Below are 18,835 nucleotides of genomic sequence, written 5' to 3'. Positions count from 1 at the left end.
TTCTACTAGACTTCAACAAGTTACGATACGGATAATTTAAAGATATTTGTAAGATAGATATGTCGAATTTGACGTTACCGCGATTCTGGAGGTCCTCTTGAACGATTTCGACAAGTTATGACTTAGATATCCAAGTCACATCTAGTCGATATCTAATGTAGATCTAGTTGATCTCTAATAATAATAATAATGTACCCCTTACATTTTTTATTTTAAAGTGTCAAAAGGGCTTCTACGTGTTGGCTTCGGCTCCGCGCACGCCTCCCAAAGGTCCGGAACACCATTGTTCCGTGATGGGAAAGACATATAATAATAATAATAATTCAGCCTATATACGTCCCACTGCTGGGCTGCACAGGCCTCCTCTCATGCGCGAGTTGATCTCTAAATCGTCTCAAAATCTTGTGATTATCTCGAAATCCGAATAGGCCTGATTGACTCTGTATTGTTTATCGATAATTTTCATATTCTTTCGGCGTGGCCTGCCCTAACGAACCATACCAAGTTTTTCTGACTAACTAAGTACAAGATTTACAAGTAAATAGTAAATAAACAGATAGTACAGACAGATATCAGCAAACATACCCCACAAAGTTCATAATATATTTGTCTACATTAGCGCGTAATACTACCCGATCAGCTGATTGACTTACTCCAGCAAACTCCTATCACGTTCCACGAAGAACTTACAATATAAACCTTATATGCACGACTATGAGTCCTGTTTAAATTAGCAAGTTCATTTAAAATATGATCTTTACAATAATAATAACTTTAAATATTGGGACGGAATGACTTTCGCAAGGCAGTATTACCTCAAATATGGATAACGAATTATAAACCGTATTCCTAAGATGTAGAGTATATTTTAGATTGAAATGTTTAGTTAAAACAGAGAATAATGAAAGTGTGTAATAGTTAAATATTGGGAATATCGGGATGAAAGGGGTATTGATATTGACTTATTGCTGCGATGAACAAACAGACAAATATTGAATATACACGAAACTGATATCGGAGTTGATCGAGTGCCTATCGTATTTACTGTACCACCGGCCGCTGTTAACGGACTTTGAACCTAATGTGAAGGACATACGGTCCATAGATGATCAGTTAAATGTTAGTATACAAATATGCATGTATAGCCCAAGTATTTAATCCTTCGAGCTCCAATAGGCCTTGTACAAATTAAACTTTAAAAATGTAACGTTTTTTAAGTTAACTTTTTAATTAAATTAATCTATGATACAATTACTGTAGTTAAATCAAACTGCACCTTCAGTTTAATGTACCTATTTTAATATGAATCCAGTTTTCCATAATTGGAATCAATCGCAGAGTCTCGTTAACCCTATAAGGGCAACCCTTATAGTATTTCATATCAATTAGTGCATCCCAACTGTCCCAAGTGGTCGCGGGGAATCTAACTCATTAACCGGAGGTGTTTGTACTTCATCGAGCATCCATCGGTCCTAACAGCTAGAGATATTATACACGTGCAGATGTTTACCTACGACAAATCTATCTCTCAGAACAATCTGTCATCGTATGGCGGTAATTAGGCACACATGTTTGCTGGCAGAACTCCGGCAGAACTTCAATGAAAAATTATTTTTAATTTAAAAGAGAGATGTATTTGCTTTGTAAAAACATATTTTTGACAGTCTGTATAGATTCTAATTTCACTGAATATTCTTTTTGTATTGTGGGCTGCTAGAGTAACCACTAAACATATTGTATTGTGGGCTGCTAGAGTAACCACTGAACATATTGTATTGTGGGCTGCTAGAGTAACCACTGAACATATTGTATTGTGGGCTGCTAGAGTAACCACTGAACATATTATATTGTGGGCTGCTAGAGTAACCTCTGAACATATTGTATTTTGTGGAAGTAACTAACAGTTAAAGCTAAGTAAGTATATTATACATTTAGCGAGTAACAATTTGTATTACTCTTTCTACAGTGTGATATCTTAAGACAGATCGGTCACGTCACGTCTCAATGTCAAATAAAAGTAAGTAAATACACTTAGTCTGTCTACCTAATTTACCGTGAAGAGTAATATCAATCTAAATCCACTTAGTGTCCAAAACACCCGAAATGCCATTTTTCCATTAAGCAGTAATAAAATTACTAGACAATAACACGGCTCCCGCGGCGCACCTCGCCTTAATTCAATCTCATGAACACCCACCCTTAATTACCGTTCGTCCAAATGACATTGAATCCTGTGTCTTTTAACGTAAGGTTCAGTTTAGATTGGGATGAAGTAATCAAATTTAGATTAAAAGCGAAGGTTGCTTCATTTTAAGTAGTTGGAATACTTTTAAGGATATTGACGGCACCTGAATTTGCCATCAAAGTAAAATTAAAATACTTTTTGCCGTGGGCGTTTTTAAAGTTATTTCACGAATTTACCGGAACAGACCTTAAGGGCATCCGCTTCGTGTGGGCGGGTGGCCAGAGCGGGCGCAGGCGCACACACGCGGCTGCCATTGTAGGTAAAATCCGTCGCACCGTCCGCGCCAGTCAGCGTTGCTCAATGTTCATATACTAATATTTTTCGTAAACCCGCTCGCCCGCTCCGTGCAACTGCGCCAGCTAGCAAACGCCCTTATAGGCCATGTTTAAATGGTAGGTATCTAACAAAGTAACAAACGTGACAATGACCGTCTTTAAATGGATCAATGCAACATATTGTAATTGAGAAGCTTCTGCTCGTGAATTGATCGGAGAGGAAAATTACGCTCACTGATGAGTTGATGACATATTATAATCTGTTGAACAACAGGAGGTGTAACTGCCATAAGGAAAAGGCAATTAAAATCGCTTTATTCGAGCAATTCTGTAGGGACATCTGACAATGTTATGGTTTAAAAGTTATCAAAACATACAAAGATGCCCCCAGCGCAAATAAGACGAGCAAGCAACAGTTGTCGCAGTCGCAACTCAACTAAAGAAGTTCCTTTAGCTTCTGCACCCGGCGGTAACAGATTCGATTCCCGGCGGGGGCCATTCAGCTCGCCCTTTGTCAACTGTACCGTGTGATTCACGTTGGCGCGCGTGCGCGGGTGATAAGAGTTTTGGGACGCCAGTGTAATATGACCTTGAGAATTAACGGCCTTCTACCCTAGTCAGTGAAGACCCTTTTTTTGACGAGGTGTGGGCTTACGCACCGTCCGTCCCCCCGGCCGCGGGAAGGTCTTTCGTGAGGGGGTGTGTGGGACTCGCCGCTCCTTGCCCCTCTCCTGGGGAAACGGTAAGCAGTCTCCGTAAGTCTTTGTACGCCTGCAACTCCAGAGGAGTTAAATACGCGTTGCCGACCCTAACACTCCGAACCCTCGTTGAGCTGGCGACCTTACTCACCGAAGCTTCAACGATTAACGCCTCTAAGCAAGTGCTTTTCACGCTCTCTTGTGCATTGTTGGGTTTGTCATCTAGTGGCCTAGATCGAACAGTCATAAAAGCCATCATTACTCCGCGTCATAGACATGTGTTGCCCCTTATAGTTCGTGCACGCTCCCTATACTAGAAGGCCCCTTTGAGTCCTAGACTCTCTTGCGTTAGTAATATGTCCCAGCTCAGCTGGCAACTTCCGGGGGCATTTTTTATTTATCCCGGCGAAGTTGGGCGCTGCGGATTTATTCTGTTGGTGTGTGTTTCGTGAAGGTTTATAAATATTGTCTAAGTTTGACAGGAAATGAATTGCATCTTTATGAATATCTTAGCAGATACTTTATATTTTTTACGTTAAAAAAAACAAGTACAATGTAAAAGAAAAAAAATAAGTACGTGATATTGGAAAAATCTCTTATTACAGATTATATCTAAAGCCTTCTTTTTCTGCTATTAGAAATAAACCTACATTTATAATTTTTATTTATTTTAATGTCAGTCTCACTGAAGTTTTATTATTAATAACTGTCTTCAAGTCAGAACTTCGCAAACTTTTTTTAGAAACGCTAGCAACATGGATTTAACCCAGTATGTGAGTCTCTCTAACCCTTGAATACGTATTATACTAGTATATTGATGTTTTTGACAGAATTCACGTGAGGAAAAAAGATTTAGGTACGTTTAGGTATAATTTTTAGAAACTTACGAAACATTTTTATACTTCGCTTTAATATTAAGCCGCCACGGCAGTTAGATGAAATCTACCAAAATAAGTCATAAGGTCGTACCTCCCTACTATTCAACAGTCACATACAGCGTTTTTGCTAAGGACGTGAACATCTTCTTTGAAATCAAAGCAAAGGTGAGCATCCCTAAGCCAAGATTAAAAATTCCCCTTCGGAATGAATCCTACCCTCGGCGTAGACTAAAATACAGCCAAATAACTCCAAGCTAAACACTGTCCCTTTGATAAAGCCAAAATAATATGAAACGTTTAGCCCTAAATTGTTACGATATTATTAACTATTTTTCTTAGCCATATTTACTTCAATTAATCGCTACTATCCCCACTAATATAAGTGAAAGTAACTCTGTCTGTCAGTCCATCTGTCATCTCTTCACGCTTAACCCGCTGGACCGATTTGCATGATGTTTGAAGTCCGGGGAAGAACATACGATAGTTTTTATCAATCAGTATTATAATTCCACGCAGACCAAGTCACGGGCAGAAGATAGTATTTTATTTGTAGTTCAACTTTAATAGGAACTAACACCGAATGCATATTTTGCAGCTGTTGCAGCTGAAATGCAGTTAATTGATCCCAGTTGGCCGTACCAGCGAAAGTAGGCTAAGTGAGTACAAACGCGTAACTAAAAGGAGGAAAAAACTGCAAAAGACGAAGAACGAGACATGTCAGTCGATAGAAGCTTTAATAAGAGTAGTTGACTGAAGCGTTAGCGAAGGTCTCCGTTTTGACTAGAGCAATCTCCTTTCGTATGTCCGGATCCGGATGTTCTCCTATACAAGTCGAAATTTTCAACCGATTCTCGTGAAATTTTGTGAGCAGGTTCAGTAATTACATAGAAGTTTCTGTCGTTTCGTTTTTTTGGAAAATGGTCAAAATGGCGGTAATTGGCATAAAGGATTTAAGTGTCATTATTGTCTAAAGTTTCATTCTATGGAACTTGCTAACTATGTAACCAAAAGTCACTAGTAAATTCATCATTATGAGTGTATTGTGATAATGACTCAACGAAGTAAGTATTTCTTTTTGTTTTTACATGTTTTAAGCTTATCAATCTTATCGCGAGGTCTACAACTCACAGAACCACTATTTGAATGGTCGAGAATTGGAGAATGCACTTACCTTCTGCTTGTCCAGCTGGCTGAGGATGTCGTCCACATCGCCCACGGCCACGGCCTGCGCGCGCAGCATCTCTGTCTCGCACGACACCCACTCGCGGATCTACAGACAGACACACAAACACATTTATAACACTCCAACTAAATCTAATACCTTTAAACGAGCAATGCTTGTTTATTTATATACCTATATATTTCGGGGATCTCGGAAACGGCTCTAACAATTTCGATGAAATTTGCTATATGGGGGTTTTTGGGAGCGATTACCAAATATAATATATGGTTAGAGCATGCTGTGCTAATAAATAAAAGATAAAAAGCCAGCGCCTAAGTAATATAGGTATGCTAAGTGGAATTTGTAAATTGTCTCTGAAGTTTCCATTCCGTTTACATGAGCAATGTTGTCGCGGTAGAAATAAACGTAATAAAAATGTTCAAATGAAGCAAAAAACCTTTAACCTCAAATGTGGCTTGTAGTTTTTCCACATTTCCGGAAACTGTAACCGAACTGTTCAATTATCTGGCCCAGCATTACCCGCACGGACCCGAGGTTGAGCCCGCGGCTGACCTCCGACGTAAAACCTGGCATTGGCGAGGGTTCGGCCATCGGTGCCGAACACTGATTTACAGAGACTTAGGGAATATACGGGGAAAAAGTTCAAGCAGGCACTAAGCGGGTTTACCACAGTATCTATGGCCACGAAAAGAAAACAAGACCTTTAAGAGGGGATTTCAGGGGATTTTTTTGACTTCCATAAATATATTGCTTCAGATTTAAAATAACAAATATTGTTTCCCATATATTGAAGGCGTAACTTTAATTGTATGGCGGCGGCTAGGTTCGTGCAACTTTTAAGTAGAACATCTGACACCACATATGGTCCGTTGTTTTTCCACATTTTTAAATACTTCATGTAAACGAACTGTTCAGTTATCAAGCATATTTGGCCTCACGGACCCAAGGTTGAACTCGGATGATGATCTGCCAAATGGTAATGGATAAATTATATGAAAAGGATATTTAACTTGCTCTAGTTGCTAAGAGCAGGAAGAAATATAGCATAGATTGGACCTGGGGATCCGACCTTTTAGCACCCGGGTTGGCACGGTACGATCTCGTGGCTACCGGGCGAAATCAGCTTTGTTTGACCTTAAGAACAATCGTGTTGTGCCAAGCGGCATGGCCTGAGACAAAAGTGCATACGTACGTAGGAAACGAATTCAATTAAAAAAATATATAAATTATGAAAGGCTTTATCTCGGAAACTACTAGATCTATAGAGACAACTCTAGTTTCGTATTGTAGCAAATTTAGTCTACTTAAAAAACGTCTTGAGAAGGTACTATCAAAAACATTTTTTTTTCGATTTTTGACAAAGTTGCGTTCGGCGCTCGAGGTAACAGGGTAACATCATAAACAGGTCTGCAAATAAGTTTTTGGCAAAAATTTCATTTTTGGTACAAGTTTTTATCGCTGACTGTACTTTTCTTACGACAGACAACTAATACTCATCGAGACAATTCTAAAAACCCCAAACACAATTAGGTTGCGTTGTTTTATCCCAGAGTTCCTATGGCCACCTCCTGTCTCCATCATCAGATCAGGTCGACAGTACCATATTATTATATTGTCATCAGAACTACATACAGCTGCCAATTTTCACGACGATACGATCCTTGGAAGATGGTTAAATTAGTTACTTTAGATTCCATTACATCGACCTAATAAAAGCTTGTTAAGGCCACCTCCTGTCTCCATCATCAGATCAGCTCGATGGTACCATAATATTGCATTGTCATCCGATTTATGCATGCAAAATTTCAGCTCAATCGGAAACCGGGAAGTGGATCAAATTTAACTTGCAAGATTTGATTACATTGTTACATACAGGTCGACCTAATAAAAGCTTGTTAAAAATCAAAACTACCGGATTTGACGCAAACGCTAAATCTATAAAATTACTGTTCATACCAAGTTAAAGAGTAACTTTGTGTGTATGTATGCGGCTTTTTGGCGGCACGGCATTTTCGTGTTTGCCTTACATTCGCGATTCAAACACTAGTGTAAAAATTAAGTTGCTACGGACCCGTCCGAAATAAACACTCGTACGTTTTCACCACAAGAATATTACCAAAGAAATATCGCAGGGAACGGCAGTTTCCGTGAATGCCAGCCGTTTGTAGGGTCGCCCCCTCTGCACATTCAAAAACAACTCCACTCGTCTGCAACTTAATCCATTTAAACTTGCACCTTTTACTCTTTGCGATTATTTGGAATCTGAGGTGTATATTATACTGGTTAGAGGCATTTATGTTAGGGTCGACCTTTATTTTTATAAGCCTCCGTGAGGGCTTCGTTATTGCAGCCTTGGCTACGGATTCTATTTGGATACCGGAAATATTGATACAAAAGCGTGCCCTTCCTGAGCTGGAATGCGCTTTATTTTCAACAGACTTCTTAAAAAGGGTAAGGTGCTTTCGAGTGTATTTTTTATTCATTTATGTTGATACAGTACCTCAGAGTTTTACCATTAGAAAACAAGTATAAAACCGATGTCTTCCATTTTAATTTGCAGCCTTGCACTCACTGATTGATATCACATATGTTTAGCTAATTGTATTTGCCGACCAGTCTGGCCTAGGCGGTAGTGAACTAGTGATCGTGCCTATGATGCCGATGATCCCGAGTTTAAGTCCCGGTAAGACCATTTTACTTATCACTACCTATTGTGTGGCTACAAAAAATAAAGCTAAGAATGTTTATTTTAATAGCCCAGTTAAAGCCTACGTACGACGAACGTTGAGACTCTATTCCGTCAGCCACAGTAAACTTCGGGGCCACAGACCTTACGCAGAGGTGCAAGACTTGATTAAATTGGGTCGGCAATGAGTCGAACTCCAACAAAAGTAAGGCGTTCGTACAAGACGTAATTCGAGACGTGATGAAAAAAGTTTTACGGCTATAAACTTGGAGTAAGTACCTAATATCAGATTTTTGATGTAACATTTTAAAGTGAAGGAAAAAGTGAGTTTCATCGTGGATCAAGAAAATGGAAACAGTTTTAGCAAGCATAGCAAAATATGTTGTCAAATTTTAAACCTGTGATACTTTAATACATTCACTGCCCCTGACGCACATGTGCATTCACCGTCATACAAGTTTGCTCCTAGGCCAGGCCCCCTGGCAGTGAATGCGTTAACATGTAGCTATTGGCCATTTTATACACTATCTACACTTCTTTTTGATTTGGTAATTATTACTATACTCATAATTTATTTTGTTTTATTTTTATTTTTATTATTTAAGGATCACCAACGGATAATACATCTACACAATTACATAGGAACAAGGAAATTTAACAATAACAGATGCTTAGCCACTTATAGGTGATCACAGCTCACACGTGTAATATCAAAGAGAGTATACATCATAAACAACTAAAATTTACTTAAATTTACATAAAGTAGAGAAATATAAACAAGAAAACATGTAAGCATGCAGACATAGAATTAAAATAGTAATATACAGTGAAACCTGGTTAATTGGCACCTGGATAAATGGAAAACCTCAATAATTGCAACCAAAAGTCCGGTCCCGGTCCCTTGAGACCAAAAGGCCTCTATAATTGAAAGTTTGGAACCTCTATAATTGCAATTTAGATTTTAGTGCTTTTCGTAATTTTGCCTCTGTAATTGACCACATCGCAACTAAGACCTCTATAATTGACACTGTGCTAAAAAAAATCCGTTATTTTTGCTTTTCTTTTTACCTCTATTATTGAAACGAGTCTTACTTATTACCTCTGTACTTAATTGAAATAATGTAGTTGTAGATAGCAGAAACAATATTTTAATAGCAATGATCATTTTATTTATATCTTCATCCAGAATTCAATTTATTTATTGGGTATCTATCACAGCCTGTAGTAGGTGAAATAGTTTTGATTTAATCAAAAACAAAGTATGCTTTTTACATTCTAATAAGACTTTCTTCTACAATTCAAGGGAATTTTTAAACCCAAATGATTAATAAGATAATAAAGTAGTAATTAATGTAGTGCAAAAGTACAAGTATAGACAGAAGCAATATATAGAACAGAAACCCAGAATTTAAGCGTGTAAATCTACTTTCAATGGTTATTTGCACCTCCATAAAAGAAATTTGTCAGAACGCAACCTCTATTAATGAAAACCTCTATAATTGACACAACGATTTCTTGAACCTCGTTAATTGACACGACCTGCTTAAATGAAAAACCTGGTTAATTGACAAAAAATGGCCGGTCCCTTGAGATTGCAATTATCCAGGTTCCACTGTAGTACCATGGGATGAAATGTAGAGGCCATTCCTCTAGTGTGACTTATTTAGATGCAAGACAATTGAGTTTCTGAATTTTAACTCTGTATCATTAAGTATATCTATACTCCTGGAGTCAGGGATGGAGTTGTATAATAAGGAGGTCTTGCGATCTCACTAGAAGAAAAAGTTTTAATTCACGAACAAAGTAAATCACGGCTTACTTTTTTATTTCTGAGTACAAAACGTAACTAAATGTCTTCAAATGTTTAAACAATAACTTCTGAGGTTCAATTACCTTTTCCCTGGAATCAGCAGTCGTATACTAATCAGATCTAACAATGGCTCCTGTAACTATGCTTAGATATTCAGACCAATCCATCCTGTCCTGTGAATTGTGATATCTCGTCTCAATGCCGTCCATTGGGATTTCGTGCGTTCAATTCAGTGATCTTCAGTTTTAATCAAATCCTGGTCTTATTGGGTTTAAGATAAAGTTCCTATTCGTACTTAGGAAAATTATAGTAACTACAGACGGCTATTGCTAATGCCTAATGAACTGTAGTTATATATATCTATCCGTATTTATTGACTGTTAACTATCACGCAAAATGGTACTTCGTCGTGCATAGGGTTGCCGTATGAAATACGGAACCCTAAAAATTGAATATCCCGACTAAAATCTGGTTACACTCTAAAAATCCAGACATTTCCTAGACGGTAATTTCATCAAAATCCCCCCTTATGTCCATCCCAAACCCGTTAGTGGGCCATTAGTTCCTCACTCTCACTCACTCACTCGCCAAAATACGATGTAGCTCTAGAAGCATAACCTTCTCTTTTCTTCTTCCCAACTCCAAATTGTTAGCTAGCGAGCTAGTTGAGGTTTTATAAAAAAACCCTGACACTCGCCAAGCAATCCTGACAAAGGACCAAAAATCCTGATATGTCAGGGGCTCAGGGAGATAATCCCTGTACAAGTCAACGTCCATAGGCTATAAGCTGACAACTTTTAACAACAAGAAGCTAAAAAACTATTTCAAAACTTACTTACTTTTTGTACCTAATAAAGTTTGGAAGATTTCTCAAAGCATATTTTTTTTCGTAACTCGACGAAATAAAATCTTAAAATGGAGTTGAAAAATATTATATCACGAAAGCTTTTGCAGAGATCATAAAGTCGCTTCTAATGGGGAAAGTAATCCTTTAGTCGTTTAGGCATTTCGTTACCTGCCTCCTTCTTCCCGACAGCGACTAGTCAAAATAAAGACTGGTAGCGTCCCAAGAAAGTGATTTTGTTTGTTATGTAGGTACTTGCTAGTACCAGTATGAAACGCAGGTCGTAGTGTTAAAATACCCGCGGGAGGGTAAAATTGGGTTTAGAAATTTCAACTGTGATAAACAACAAAAAAAATGAGATAGATTAGAATTTTTAAAGACATACCTAAATAATATAATTATTGCTTAGTTCTATATCCTTTCATTGAACTATTATTTTCAATAAAGATCGTGACTCGTTTCGGGTATGCGAATGCGAAGGTCAACGTGCTGTTCAAAGCAACGCCCAAAAACTCTCTACAAGACCTCTTTAAATGACTTGGCGCAGCCCTATTCTAAACTAATGACTATCCTAGTTGAGACACCGTGACTTACAGTATGGAGAATGAGGGTCTCTACCGCGATATAATTTCATTGTTTTTACCTTTAATTCCGACGTTTCAGCTGAGTTGCACCAGCTGTGGTCACGGAAAGACTGACGTCCCAACAAATGTCAACAGAGATATTAATAAAACACCACTAAACTACCCGAAATTAGTTTATAAAAATGTTTGGGGTAGACAAAGAAATTTCAGCTACCCGTTAAAGTTTAATGTTTATTGTCCACGGCACGACACGCAACACTCACAGTATCCGTACACTGGTCCGAAGATATATCCGCTGGTTTCAACATTTGAATCACTGGTCCCCAAGTAGACGATAATTTGTACCCGTCCTCTCGGTTGAAATTTTTAGGGTGTTTTTTAATTTCAATCGCCTCTCTCACGATCCGCGGATAATAGTGTCGCTCGTTGGAGAGGACTTTGGGTTTATGTAGCTCAATCCAGTGATTCGTTCCTGTTGTCAGCAAGTGCTCAGCTATTGCGGATTTGTTTACATGGCGATTTTTAACAGCTGCTATGTGTTCCTTCACCCTCTCTTGAACGCTGCGCTTAGTTTGGCCAATGTACGCACTTCCACAACTGCATTCTATCTTGTAGACACCCGGACTCTGGTACGGAATGACATCCTTTGGGCTGCGTAAAAGACTTGCTACTTTAGATAACGGCGTGTATACAGTCTCACAGTGTGTGATTTTGCCTTAGTTCCGGACGTCATTAATTTATTTAATATTATGAAGTGTTTGGTTGTAAGTAAGCCGAGAAAGAAACTCCCGTTGCAATATTTCACTTAGTTTCTTAATTATATTTTTTTTTCTGAGAGGTCAACGACCTTCATAAAAAATGTTTCAATTGAAATCTCCTAAAATAATCCAACTACCGCTTAAAATGAAATACATAATGTTTATCAGTTTAAAACGTATTATAGTGGTGAAAGTTTCAGGACCCTGATGGCAAAGGATAACGGTATATTAATAAATTTTGAAATTTAAAGAAAGTGTTAATTAATAATTAACTACAAAAGGGTCGCATTTTTTTTTACTCGTAAAATTAACTTTATAAATGTACCTTTCAACTTTGAAAATTCTGTTAAATTATCTTGCAGGAACTCGGAGATATTGCGTTTCTAAGTTTTTTTCCGATTTCTATGGAAATAGGGTTGTCACAAAATTTATGTAAAATTGATTCCATTCGATTTGTACTGAAAGTTGAATTCAATTGTTTATCTTGATCTATATTATGATGTCATCTGTTCTTGTTAAAGTTATGTTATCCGTTTCACTGTTTAGTGCATTATAATGAATATTATCAGACGTTACTTTCAGGAGGCGAAGTACTTTGTTCGGTATAGGCAAACGTTTTTGTTGTTTATTTCGTAAGCTGATGGAAGACAAGTAGGGGTCGGACGATTCTAAGGCTCTGTGGAATAAGTCTAAAATAGTCGTCATACGATTTAATTTTCTGGTATGGTGCTCCCTGTCATAACGCCAGTATTTATTTCTTGACTCGCCAGCTTGTTCAGACAACATACCTATCGGCAGCGTACTAGCCTCTATAATGCTTCGACCATGTATCAATATCTTATGTAACGAAACTGACATGTAAAACCACTCATATTTTTTCACGTATTTCTTTGCAAGTGAGCTACAAAATTCTTCAAATTTCTCTGTATCAATATGTAACCCACTCGATAGAGCTACCAATATTGTATGCAAGTCTTCTACAAGCCACATCTCTAGACCTAAGATTAACTATTGAAACTATTGATGATGTGATGATGAAAGAGAGAGGAGCACTGTCGCTCTACCATTTTTCCTGAAAAAGAAAATATTTTGTTGTAGCAGACTAGAGATGTGACAACCCTAACCTAAAATTTGAAAAAATTGTATCTCCTTATTCCTGCCTTAGTTGCGTTTGATATTTTTTATGGTAATAGTTATCATCTTGCTTAAGATATACGCAGTGAAAAAAAATGCGACCGTGAAGGGAATAGCCGAAAAAATAATAATTGACATATCAAAGAAATTAATTAATTGACGACTACTTGAGAGTATATCTTTATGTTTATATGCGTATAATGGTGCTATTAAGTCATGTCTAGCATACCAGGAAGCATTTATTGATTAATCTGCTTCGACAGAGCATAAAATGCGTTTCTATGGTTTTTCAGGACTTTTCTCGATTTTTTAAATATCTCAAAAACTATGGTACTTAAAGCCATTGGAGTTTTAACACAAGCTTTTGTTGGTTATTATCTATCCAAAAAGCGCAAAAAAAGGGATGGCCGCAACTAAGGCAAAATCACACACTGTGAGTCTTAATGGAGAATTTCTTCAGTACTGATCCAACTTTGTCCGTTGTCCCTTTCACATACGGCAAAAAGGCTGGTTGCCTACTAACCTCCGGATGTCTTTCTTTTTTCCTAGTTGTGCGTGGGATTTTCTGCAAGTACCCATTTTTCTTTAGCACTTCCTGAACATGGGCTAACTCATTATCTATGTGTTCCGCGTCACATAAGTCTCGTGCTCTGTTAACCAGAGACTTGCAGATAAATCGCGGTAGACCCGTTTGTGTAATTAAATATGTGTACAAAACGCGAGAGTTTAAAGTGTTATATGAGGGTCTCTATTAATTATTAGTCTCTGTCCCTCGCAGTTTACGGCGATAATAAAATTTTCTCGTTTCCGCGGAACCGTCGTTGGTAGGGCGCATGCGCGGTGCTTCGATGTCAAAAGACACGTACTGACAGATTCTGATGGTACCTATGAACTATGAAGTCATATCATAATGCAGTTACCAATTCAATGTATCGAGTTTAGGAAACACCTCATAGAAATAGAATATAGGTAAACTTGATTAATTCTGAAAGTATACCTCTGAGAAAATTGTGGCCTTATAAAAAAAAATATCAGGAGACTTTAATCTATGTACAACATACTAAAATTTCGTGAGATTTGACTGTAACCATTTTCCCTATGTTTGCTGCGGGGTCCTTTGCTATAAATAAATATCTTGAGCAACTAATTGTAAGCAAGTTCTTTCTCGCGCTCTCGCTTTTAGGACATAAAGGTCCCAAACCTAAACACATATCGTAAACACGCTAACCTAATTTTCGTTCCATTCTCCAGATTAGCCCTTCCCGGGTAATATTATTAGGATCTGTGAAGGGACATTTTTCTAATTTGATTGATTTGTTTGCTGGGTAGGTATGTTTCTTAACTGCATTACATCACGTGCAAATCAAATGATAGGTACGCCGAAATGAATTAAGTATATCTTGCCTTGTTAGCTACATCATGCCACGAAACACGTTTCATATTTTTTTATTGCCGTAAACGATTAACAGTTGTCACAGTGGCCAAACGTCCTGATTAGTCCTTCATTAGCAATGTGTCCCTACAGCCCATGGAAAGGGGGCCGGGGGGGGGGGATACTTCTCTAATTGATTCCAGTTTTGGGGGTATCTTTCACTCGGCGAAACGTGCGAGAACTGCCGAGGAGGGAGGCGACGTGAGGACCATACAGATGCTGGGGTCACCTGTGGCTTTTAGGCGCAAGGCTGTTCACTAGGCGAGCTTTAAGTATGAGCCTCAAAAACTCTATGCATTATAGAGCTCTAAGCAAATCGGTTTACAATAGACTTAAGATCACCTCCGGCGTTTAGAGTACGTAAAAACACCCGTCCTCCTGAGTTGTTAGAACTACATAATCGCGAACCAAGAAATCAATGTCAAATACTCGCACCACATTAGCCGCATAAGCTGAAGACGCCGGTTTGATTCCGGCCTTGCTTGCTCACTTTTTCTTTCGTATTAATGACATATTGTAGTGTAACTACTAACAAAAAAAATGTTATTTGATTTGTTTCCTAGTTGCGAATCAAAAACTCTAGATACAATAGAGAGAAAATAACAGTCGAGTACAAAACGTTTGGTGAATGTTTTGGGATCTTAAAAGCGGAGTGTCGATCCACGGAGTGATCAAATATGTATTTCATTTTAGTGCGAATATGTTCCGTAGTTCCGTACACTCTCGAATCGGGACTAATGTGTAAGTTTCTTGCGGAACTCTGTTTACGGAATAATAATATTTAACGCTCTAGCGCTTTCCGAGATGAGTAATAGAAAGTTATATTTTACAAGGCCTCGAGCCTTCATAGTAGTTAATTAGTTTGTTGTGTAAAAAGACGACACTAATTTACCTATATGAAATATATAAGTAGTAAAAGTTCTCCTAGTAGGCTACGATACGAACCTGCGACACGGTGGTGTCAAAGTGCGCGAGCAGCACCGCCGGCGCCTGGGACTGCGCCGAGCGCCGGCGACCAGACGCACGGCCGCTCCAATCTGGAACAATGAGAAAGTACCTATTGTAGACAAGAAGAAATATGGCAAATTTTGAAAGAGACGGCTACTTATTTTTTAATCACACGTGGAAATCTGTTTATTCTGCATTAATCTCATTCATTCATTAAATTCATTCAAATAGCTGCGTTTGCTTGCGGATGGTGCGCGAGTGACCCATTATTTCTCACATACATTTTTTCTTTTCATTGTTGGCGTTTGTCGATGTACGCTTGTCATGTTGGCTAGGCCCCAGAGTGACTGTAAAAAAGAGTTGCAATTTTTCAATCTTCTTATATGGAACCGTCAACCCAAATTGGATTACAAGTAAATGGCGGCAATATTGTCACATTCATTGCTCGAGGATGTCAAAAGGCATTTAAATTTAAAGATGATAGGTGCTTGCCCGGGGCTTGCTAATAAGTCGTGATCGCGTTAGTCAGCAGTAGAGGGTTACCGAGTAAGCGAGTTGACCCGACTAATCCTTAACCCTACTCTGCTATTGCTGTAGACAAGCAATATTAATAGAAGTAGTTTATTTCATAATTGAAGAGTAAAGGATCATACGGATCGTGTTATGATTAAAGTATTATAACTTTAATCATAACACGATTGCTCATTTTGCTCAGTTCATATGTTTTGGCGAACCTGAATATTTCCTTGTAGAGCGTAAAAATAAATAAGCTGTATAACCGTAAGTTCGTATGAAATAGTTTTGCGCACTCCGTTGTGTAGAATATTAGCACAGATGACTGTAAAAAGTGCATTGCATCCACGCCGTAAACTGAGCAATCGTAACCTTGTCGCAATAATACAGTCAAAGAATTTAATTTCTGTACCAATTCGTACCTTGTCACAGTGACAATCAATATTATTATATAAAGGTCGCTAAGGGACTCCATACTATTATAACTGCAAAATGGTTCTGAAATTAACTTCCTTAACCGTAGATGTAGCTTTTATATAGAGTGAAACTACTCCTTTAACTGTGGTGGGACTGGGAGGGTTACCCGACCCGACTAATCCTTAACTCGTTATTGTCATAGCTAACTGAGTTGCGACCCCGAGCTCAAGCAGTTTATTAACTGTATTACAGAGGATAGTTCATAATAAAGACAATTCACTATTGACAGATAGCTGTAGGGTCGATTCAGTTATGACATAACCGTGACTTCATTACGAGCCGATTTCATAAATATGTACACATTTTTTTCACCTTATTGCAATGGATTAAGGTAATATTATTTATGAATTCGACTGTTCGCATACACCCGGAGGTCAATTCCAACTTACATTGTGACATCAAAATGATTTATTTGTGAACGATGTCAGCGTGCACTTCCCTCGTACTCGTACTTATCCGTACAACGTACTGGCGCGAGCCGAGCGAGTTGGATGGGGGACTGGCATCATTTAGATATCTTGATATCACAATGTACGTTTGAATAGCCCTCCGGCCCTCGAGTAGTGAATGTGCGTGACGTGACGTGACGTGAGTAAACATGAGAAAGTCGCCGTTTTATGTAAACAGTTTTTTTTTCAGCGACGTTGCCTCGCCCACATCCTATATGCTTCGATTTATCTGATGCTGTCTATAGTTAATGCTCTTCCGCATTTTAGTAGCAAAGTACAACAGCGGAAATATATTGTATAGAGGGTGTCGTTGTCAGAGGCCCCATGTGGCGATAATGGCGATATGGAGCGGATGTCGTCGCGACTTGGTAATCACTTGCAAACTAACGCCAATGCGAAAAATGCTTTTAGCATACGCTTTAGAGTCGTCTGTAAAAACAGGCATGTACGTTAGTTTTGTGAGTACAGTCACCTGCAATAATATGTTACACAACGAAGGCCACAAAAATATCTGACACGATCTTATTTGTAGAGCCCCCAAAACAAAGAAGCGCGGCGCGCTCATTCTTTCTTCCGTGGTAGAGTCATAAGAGCGTGTCTCATATTTTTGCGGCCTTCGAAGAGTAACATAATAATATTATTGCAGGTGACTGTACAAATGTAAATAAACAATATATTTATACCGTTCAAAAGAATTTTAAAAAGAGTTACAAACGGTATCTCTAACTCTATCTCAGGCGACAGAACAACGACAAGTAGGTACTAATTTATGTCAGTTTCAAAACATAATGATTAAATTTTAATATATTTACATATAACATTTCATTGTGAATAAAATCAAAGCTACAATAAATAATAACATAAACATAAGTAACTATGTGTGTCTTAAAATGAACAAAAGTTTAAATGCGATGGGAATGACGAACATTACGACGCATACATACACATATTACTACTACTGGAGCAAATATCACAATGATGTTTGCAATAATCACATATTATTGCCAACCTCCAATATCCGGGGGGCCATTAAACCGATAGAGATCAAACAATAATTCTCTCTCGCTTCAATTCTATCAACCCCAAATATATTAAACACGGAACCCTAAATTTGGAGCAGCTTTATTCCATTGTTAAGGGTGCGACACTGTAGAGAGTCGGCGTCAAATATAAGTGTACAATTTTGCACCTTAAGTATATTCAAATAAAGACAAAAAAATAATACATTACCTATCTTTGAAGTTGGTACTAGGGTGCGAACGCCAACTGTGTGCAGGGGGCGCATTGAAAGGTAAATTTGTAAGGAGCGAATTTGGTAGCGAATGCATTTTGTATATGTACTTAAGTAATGTATGATGATGATGATTGAGTTGATGTTTAACAGATGTGACAAACACTGGACTTTCAATTGAACATTTTGTATTAATACACTCTCGTTTTTACATTGAAAAACAAAATATTCTACAGAATCAATAGATGGATTGGTATTACTTACTCACATGTTCATAGAAATAATTTATGAAATAAGTACTTATTAAGGTTTTAGCTAGCACTTGATATGTTAAAGAAACAATTAAGTAAATCTAATTTAACACAGCGTTGCATTTTAACTATCATTACTTTTTAGTTAAAACCGCAATGTACATTTTTGCAATAATGTGATAATGTCACTGTCAAAGTTTTTTTCTGTCCGATTCGGTTCGGCATGTCTCACGTCATACTTATTGGATAGAGATGCCAGAAAGAAGTTTGTTGCTGTTTTATTCATTAAGTGCATCAGGCAAGATAAGAAGATGCAAGTGGTGCAAGTGAATGTATTTTAATTAAACACACGGACTTATACATAATAATATAATATTATTTGTAATATCAGTTTGTAGGCTTGTTATCGTGTTAGATGAAAATATGTGTGTGAAACATC

General features: G+C 37.9%; 1 protein-coding gene across 1 annotated transcript in view; it reads right to left on the bottom strand.

Moving 5' to 3' along the window:
* The window catches only part of LOC134798617 (dystrophin-like), a 734,075-nt gene that overhangs the window by 613,782 nt on the left and 101,458 nt on the right, over positions 1-18,835 (bottom strand). The window contains exons 7-8 of the mRNA XM_063770984.1: positions 15,473-15,564; positions 5,268-5,366 (exon numbers count right to left, since the gene is read on the bottom strand). Of these exons, the coding sequence (XP_063627054.1) occupies positions 5,268-5,366; positions 15,473-15,564 (191 nt within the window). The remainder of the gene's footprint in view (positions 1-5,267; positions 5,367-15,472; positions 15,565-18,835) is intronic.

The sequence above is a fragment of the Cydia splendana genome, chromosome 1, assembly GCF_910591565.1.
Source record: "Cydia splendana chromosome 1, ilCydSple1.2, whole genome shotgun sequence".
In the NCBI taxonomy this organism is placed as follows: domain Eukaryota; kingdom Metazoa; phylum Arthropoda; class Insecta; order Lepidoptera; family Tortricidae; genus Cydia; species Cydia splendana.
This window is presented reverse-complemented; position numbering and strand designations above follow the sequence as displayed.